Genomic DNA, 8,006 nt, shown 5'->3' with positions numbered 1-8,006 from the left:
TATATATATTATATTATATTATATTATATTATATTATATTATATTATATTATATTATATTATATTATATTATATTATATTATATTATATTATATTATATTATATTATATTATATATTATATTATATTATATTATATTATATTATATTATATTATATTATATTATATTATATTATATTATATTATATTATATATTATATTATATTATATTATATTATATTATATTATATTATATTATTATATTATATTATATTATATTATATTATATTATATTATATTATATTATAATTATATTATATTATATTATATTATATTATATTATATTATATATTATATTATATTATATTATATTATATTATATTATATTATATTATATTATATTATATTATATTATATATTAAAAAGCCCCAAAATTATAATTTGTTTCATATTATTTTCCCACCAATTTTACGATCGTTTATATAGCAGCTATATGATATAGTCATCCGATTTCGATAAAATTTAATTCGAAATTTAGAACTAATTAAAAAAGATTTCCAAGCGTAGGAGGTTATATGTTAAAAAACACCGAAGATATAATTTTTTTATATTATTTTACCACTAATTTTCCGATCGTTCTTATGGCAGCTATATGATATAGTCGTCCGATTGTGTTACAATTTAATTCGAAATGCAAAACCAATTGAAAAAATGATTCCCCGATAGTTCCTAACTCCACACAAATCCCAGCAGCAGATGGCCGGCCGCTCACCAGGTACGCGGCGAATTTGCGTAGTGACGGTTTGGAGATCATGAGAGTTTGGAGAACGTGAGATCAAGAATGGAGAAAGAGAGAGAGCGGAGACTTAGAGGGAAGAGCGAGGGTGCCGAGTGCAAAGGGAAGTAACGGGATGCAGAAGTTGAGACAAGCAGTCGATCAAATACCAACCATGAAAACTACGAGGGAAATATTCTGAGCGCTGAAGCTTTTGTAAAAAGGACCTGCTTTTGGGGATATATCCTCGAGGACATTCCTTGCTTCCTTATTGCCCGAAGAGGATTGCTCAGTTTGCCCAGTTTTGTGGCACTTGTAGCAAATAACTTTATCGACGCATTGTTTTGCAAAATGACCCTCCTTTCCGCACTTGTAGCACTTTCTTGACGAAGTTTTCTGAACCTTCTTTGCTTGCTTTTGTATATTGTGCTGATATACTTTCTTTTCTTCCTTATGTATAGCATTGCCTCTAACTTTCTCATAGATTTCAATCTCAACCTTTAAGTCCCTTACCGTTTTGGCTCTATACAAGCCAGCTTTGTTTGATCTGCTGTCAGGGACTCCTTCAATAAAGTAAGACACCAAGGAAGAGAGCCTCTAGCTTAATTGGCTTGCTCAGTTCCATCAGACTGTACAAATACTCCACTTGCTTTTTGCTCTATATGCCTTAACATTTTGTGAGCGTCGGCTGAACACAACTGCTTTCCAAACTCCTTTAGTAGCTCAGATTTTAGTATATTCCAACCACGCACTCCTGTCAAACTTCTGATAAAAAGCTTAGCTGCTCCGCTTTAAAGTTGTTTTGCGTAGATCTATTTTTGTAGATTAATCCAACCAACTGTTACAGCTACATCCTCAAATTCGATTAACCAATGGTTAATGTCCTGCTGATCTGATCCCGAAAAACTTGAAATGCTATCCTGAACGTCTCTTAAGGTAAACCTGGAACTCGAGGAGTTGACAGCATCTTGGAATTCAGTTCTCTCTGAACCAACTCCGCTTGCATTATCTTCTTCATCAACATCAACAGAATGTAACACCTGAATATGATCTAAAAGTCTATCTTGCAATGTGCTTTTCCTACCATCCGTACTCAAGCCCAACTCACTCAGCTTTTCTTTCAGTAGAGGTACTGTCAGCGCTCAAATAGATCTTGCGTCCATGGTTACGATAAGATGTCGTTTACAGTGATATACTTATTCTCTACAAAATCAATTTATATAAACAAATTTTTGTCAAAATGTGAAAAAAATGAATGGAAAGAAAGTTCTCAAGTTTTCGTTGCAGCACTGGGTAGCGCTGTGGTCTTCGTCAGCTGTTCCAACTTCAGCAAGTTGGCACTTCGTCTTGAAAGAACTTTTGTTTCTGTGCGCCCTCGACGGCACAGCTCTTGGAATCTCGTCCTCTTGCAGATCTTCTTCCAGCTCTTCTCGGGCATTGCTTCTCTGGTTCGGTACGATCTCTCCTGGCAGGACCGCTTCTGGAGAGACTCAAGTCTCTCTGTTAGACCCGACTGGAGCCGCTTCTCTAGTAGCCCTTCGTCTGGATGGTCTTCCCTGGTAGCCCTTCTCGTATAGGACTGCAGACTTCATCTGGTGAAGCTCACTCGGCAGTGCTTCTGGTGTAGTCGGTCTCTTAGCAGGTGTGGCAAGTTGCAAAATTTCGACTGGCAGAGCTTCTCTGATAGCGCAAACCTCTACTAGCCGCAACTTTGCTCGTATTTTCGAAATTTTTGTGGTTGACGCTTTACTTTTTGATTGTGGGTAATAGTCGTCTCTTTCTCTCTAGTGTTCATCTGGCATTGAGAACCCAGCGTCCCTAATACGTGTAAAGCTTCATCAGCCGTCAATTTTCCGACGAGACAACCAGTCGATCACATACCAACCAAGAAAACTACAAGGGAGCCACATCAAGCGCCGTGGGAGCCTACAAGGAGAAAGATTGTCACGTCGAGACGTTCGGGATTGGGATTACAAGGAATCTCCGAACTGAGGCACAGGTGGCTGAGGTCTAAAGGGGCACCACACGGCTAAGTCAAGGCGCTCCGCTTATTCCTGCCAACGAAGTCCTGACGTTACGCCTGGAGGGTCTATCAGACTTGGAGCAGTGAAGGCCGGCGACAAGAAATTGTGAGCTCGGGTAAGGCTGTCGAAGTGTACCTCGCCCCAAGCACTACTTTGGCGTGCCCGGGCGTGAGCCCCGTGCGCCAAGTGGAGTTGAGCAGGTCCTGGCGCGATCAGCCAGAAGGGAGAGCGATCGACCGGTAGGGTCTCGAGTGGAATTTTCCAGGAGAGCCCACGGTTTCGATTTGTGAAGTCCCGGAGCGGCGCTACCGAACCCCGAGAGTAACGAACCAGAAGGGAGAGAAGTCCCGGAGCGGCGCGACAGAACCCCGAGAGTAACGAGCCAAGCGCGTCAGGAACAAGCAGCGGATAAGGATCTTCAAAACAAAAAAGACAAAACTGGAACACCGTCTCAACGAGGAGAGCGAACATTGAGACAACCCATACCGTTGGAGACAGCGAGACAAGTAAATTATAAAGACGACTGCAGTTATACCCGCAATAAACCCACTACGAACCCGTGAACTCTGTGCTTTCTCACTGAACTACTGGACGGTCACGTTTACATTTATACATTTGGTGGGACGAACACACACAATCTACTGAGCTAGCCGCACAAATGTCGTAGCGAGCAAAAAGCAAACAAATCAGCTCGTTACAATATCGTTGTTCGATCCGGTTGGTTCCGACTTATATACTACCTGCAATAGAAAGAAGACTTTTAGGAAAGTTTCAGCCCGATAGCTCTTAAAGTGCGCAGAAACGGACGGACAGACGGGCAGGCGGACATGACTAGACCGACTCGTCTAGTGATGCTGCTTATGGCATTCGGCAACTCACGGGTGTCGCGTGGTCAGAGCAACGAACTGCCTACTGGTAACCATACCACGGTAGCTCCAAAGATAGCAGATAACACCTCTCTTATCTGACTCCCCCGATTCGAATAGCCCCCTGGTATTTGGCTGGAGGAAGCTGCCAACTCCTATGATAGGCCACTTTCCCAGGGCAGTCGTTCACGGAGTCTTCTGCCACGAGAATTAGCCAACCAATCCAACAGTCCGACAGCCGCCATTATAAACTTAGAATGAGTGGAGGATCGAGAGGAGGATACTGGGATGTTCCTAAAAACTGTTCCGATCAGAGCCGTAGTGAACAATAGCATACTTCGGAAAACTAGTGGTGTTAGTGATGCTAGCTAAAGTGAACTTATGCAAAAACAAAGGCTAATAGCTTCATATAATACAATTGGATAACAAAGGGAAACCAAAAACATTGGAAGCATTCAAATTGCATTAAAATAGATACAAATCAAGCGAATTCATACATAAAATGCGAATCCTAATAAATAACTATCGAAGAAAAATCTCTTCACCAGCCGTTTAAGACGACGCATATTACATGTACAGGGGTGGTCAAAAGTATTTTCACAAAATAAAAGGAAATATACTCGTAATTAGATCTGGCTCCTCTTAACTTTTGGCATCAAGGGAAAGGTAATTTAAATGTCGTTTGAATGATGCACTACTTTTCTTAACTAATTCAGTAAAATCTACTTTTTAAAATTTTTTCCTCGTCTTGAAAATTTGAATATTTTGATGCAAAAAGTTTGTTCAAACAAAAATAATAGCAACTGCAAAAAGATTATTACTAATTAATTAGTCGGGAACCGTTTTGCTGATGTTTAGGTACATGTTGTTTAGGGCGAATAATTGTGTCGATCTGTGAGGTACTCTTGATTTGATTGACAAATTGTGTAAAGTTAACACACGTGTTTGGGACACGAAGAATCCTGTAAAGCCGTAAAAAACTGGGTCACCTCCTCTTTTTTTTTTTTTTGTTAAAAAGACACTTTGTCAAAAAGACACTTTGTCAAATTTGTTTATTTATAAATTTGTAATGTGATGTGGTGCTTGCGTCGGGAGCCAATTGAATATAACGGAATGCAATATAAATGTTTTTTTTTTTCAATAGGAGCGCTACAGTCCTCGTCCCAATAAAGTGCAATATTCTTGATCTAGTCATGTCCGTCTATCCGACTGTTTCTTCGCAAACTAGTTTCTCAGGTTTAAAGCTATCGGCCTGAAACTCTTTCAAAAGACTTCTTTTCTTTATCCAGTTCGCAGATCGGACAACTATATATTAGCTCCCATAGGAAAAATCTGGAAAAAAATTATAAAAACAAGGCAGAACGCTATAGTCCAGTGCCTCGACTATCAGATACTCCTCTCTTAAACTGATTTAAGAGAGCATAAAAATAATGATTATATATAAGCAGCAAATCTATATTTTATGGTGCCATCTACCGGCTTTTTCAGTAGATGTTATGTGGGCAGCAGACAGATTTAGGCATCTTGGCCATTTGTGGGCGTTAGAGTGGGCGTGGCACCATTATAATGATCCTGATCATAGTGATCCTGATCAAGAATATATTTACTTTATGGGGTTGGAAAAGCTTCCTTTTACCCGTTACATACTCTCTGAAGAATCTAGTATACCCCTTTGCTCTCCGAGTAACGGGTATAATAATATCTTTGGTGCTTTTTAACACATAACCTTCTATGCTTGGAAATAAGATTTTATAATTAGTGCTGAATTTCGTACTAAACTATTTCAAAATCGGACGACTGTATCATAAAGCTGCCATAGGAACGATCGGAAAATTGGCGGAAAATAATAGGAAACAAATTACAGCTTTTTTGTTATTTGACATATAATCTTTTGAAACAAGAACACCTAACAAAGTTAGGTGTCGTGACGATCGCTGACCATGACCATAAAATGGTCTGATATCGACTTTTGTGCCGAATAATGCTTGTTTACATTCGGCACACTTCAATTAAATATTCCTTTAATGCACGAACCTGTTATATTTGGCTGATATAAATGCCCTCAAAAGAGACGTTTCCGAAGGTCGGCACAATAACGCCGCCAGCCCATAAACCGATGTTATCCTGAAATGAGCATATCACTGAAGATAGGTAACCATTCTTCCGTCATTTCAAAAAGTCCTTCTCAACCTTGCTGCGTAAAAATAGAAATCGATGGTAGTGGCGCCGTTACTTATATGCATACCAGCATCTCCATCGCACTCTTAGCTGAGTATTGGGAATTCGATAGTCATGTCACCCTCTATAGCGTTTTATCTTGCTTAATATGTAAAGGGTTGCCCATATTCGACGGACCCATCTGACGACGCCATAACTTTTGACAGAGATGTCAGATCGCTTAATGACATACCGCGTTTGAAGCGTCAGTCCAAGCAGATTTCTACGCCACTCTTAAATAGTTGAAATTTACATTCAACAGAACAAGTCCATTGTGAAAACTCAACGTGCTTTTAAAAAATTAAAAAATGTGGAAAGTGCGCCTTCTAAGAACACCATTAAGCGTTTATACGAAAAATTTACGACTGGTGAGGCTCTTTCTAATCCGAAGAGGCCAAATAAAAGTCGACCAAGGCGATCGGACGAGAATATCGCTGCCGTACGAGCCAGTGTTGAGATGTCCCCAAGAACATCCCAAAAACGCCGTTCTCAGCAGTTGGGCATGGCTCGGTCCACTTTACAACGGATTTTTCGCGTTGACTTGCATTTGTTCCCGTACAAAATTCAATTGACGCAAAGATTGTTGCTTACGGACAAGCCTCGTCGATTGGAATGGGCCCAAAGAGTCATCGAAATGGCCGAAGGTGACGATCAATTTTGGAACAAAATTATCATGTCCGATGAAGCCCATTTCACATTGAATGGGACCGTAAATAAGCAAAATTGCCGTATTTACGCCACTGAAAATTCCGGCCGAAATGTTGGCGAAAACGATGGAAAATGCTGCAAAAAGGGCACAATACGCCATCAACGGCAGAGGCGGCCATTTGAAAGATATCATATTCAAAAATTGATGTAAACAAATCTACTTGGAACAAATTAAATAATTAAGATTGCCAACCGCCAAATTTTTATTTTTTTCTTTGATTTAAAAAAAAAAAAACATGGGTCCGTCGAATATGGGCAACCCTATATTTGAGCGCCAATGTTATATGAAACGTTAAAAATCATTTAAGTTTGCCTAAGATTGTGAGAAAGACAGACATCGAGTCGAGCAAAATTTTAAAAGAAACTTAAAATAACAAATGATACTCTTGAATTCTGTGTACTATCCAAAATCTACTATGCGCTAACATTAAGCACGAAAAATATCATAGCGGATTGATAGAACAATATCGGTTGAATAAAATAAATATAAAGTTGTTTTCTGTTTGCAGAAAATTAAAACCAAATTTTGTTTTATTTGCTTTTTCACTGCTTAAACGATAAACAATTTGGTTTCTATGCTATTTTTTTTTTTAGCTCAATATACAAATTCATACATTTTAGGTTAGTCCTTTAAAACGTGAAGTATTTTCGTTAAAAATGTTTTGATATTAGGAAATCCTTGTAATAAATTTTGGGTAATTTCCGTAAGATTTTCATTGAGCTCGCATTGCTTTTGTGATATTTGTTGAACTGCCATTTCTGATCGAACCATTTTCTGCTGTGATTTTAATAAATTCAGTCTTCGATAAGCTTTTGCTCTTAACTGTTTTCGTATTATTTGCTCCAAATTGCCATGTTTAGCTAATATTCCTTCTTCGATTCGATCCTGAATGCTAGCATCATCCTTTAGTATTTCTTGAAGATCAGTTTCAATTCTTCGTAGCATGTACATCATGCGCTCAATTTTAGTAGCATCATCAATTAACTGTTTTTCCGACAATAACTTAATTTCATTACTTATGAGTTTAGTTCTACTATAAACTTCATCAAGACTGATCTGAATATAAGAAACAGTTTTTAATTTTTTTATTTTGGTTTGTAGGTGTTCTTTCACTGATGCATTGACAAATATTTGTTCCCGGTGCATAACGCAGTGATCTAAATCTATAACAAGACTTTCCTGTGCTCGTTTAAGTTGAGCATATCTTATAGTCATGCGATGTATTTCTGTTTTCATCTGTCCGATTTCTCCTTTTACAGATCGCTCTAATTTGGACCACTCTATAGTTTCCTCAAGCAGTTTATATTTAGTTTCCCAAGATAATGTTTCTCTATGGCAATCTATAACGAAATCTTTTTGAAGCTCAATTTCGTTTTGTATCTCATTAATTGTTCCTTCCAACTGTAGTATTCCGAGCTCTGCAACCTAAAACGAAATA

At 38.3% G+C, this 8,006-nt stretch overlaps 1 protein-coding gene across 3 annotated transcripts in view; it reads right to left on the bottom strand.

Annotated features, from left to right (window-relative positions):
* Positions 1 to 7,065: 7,065 nt before the first annotated feature.
* Positions 7,066 to 8,006, bottom strand: part of LOC108026758 (coiled-coil domain-containing protein 40) — a 131,062-nt gene continuing 130,121 nt past the window's right edge. For 2 of the 3 annotated variants that reach the window (XM_044091467.2, XM_050889909.1), the window contains one exon: positions 7,066 to 7,993. In XM_044091467.2, the coding sequence (XP_043947402.1) occupies positions 7,190 to 7,993 (804 nt within the window). In that variant the 3' untranslated portion in view covers positions 7,066 to 7,189. The remainder of the gene's footprint in view (positions 7,994 to 8,006) is intronic. The other variant, XR_007765109.1, reaches the window with a different exon arrangement.

Source organism: Drosophila biarmipes, unplaced genomic scaffold (genome assembly GCF_025231255.1).
Source record: "Drosophila biarmipes strain raj3 unplaced genomic scaffold, RU_DBia_V1.1 ptg000008l, whole genome shotgun sequence".
Lineage (NCBI taxonomy): Eukaryota > Metazoa > Arthropoda > Insecta > Diptera > Drosophilidae > Drosophila > Drosophila biarmipes.
This window is presented reverse-complemented; position numbering and strand designations above follow the sequence as displayed.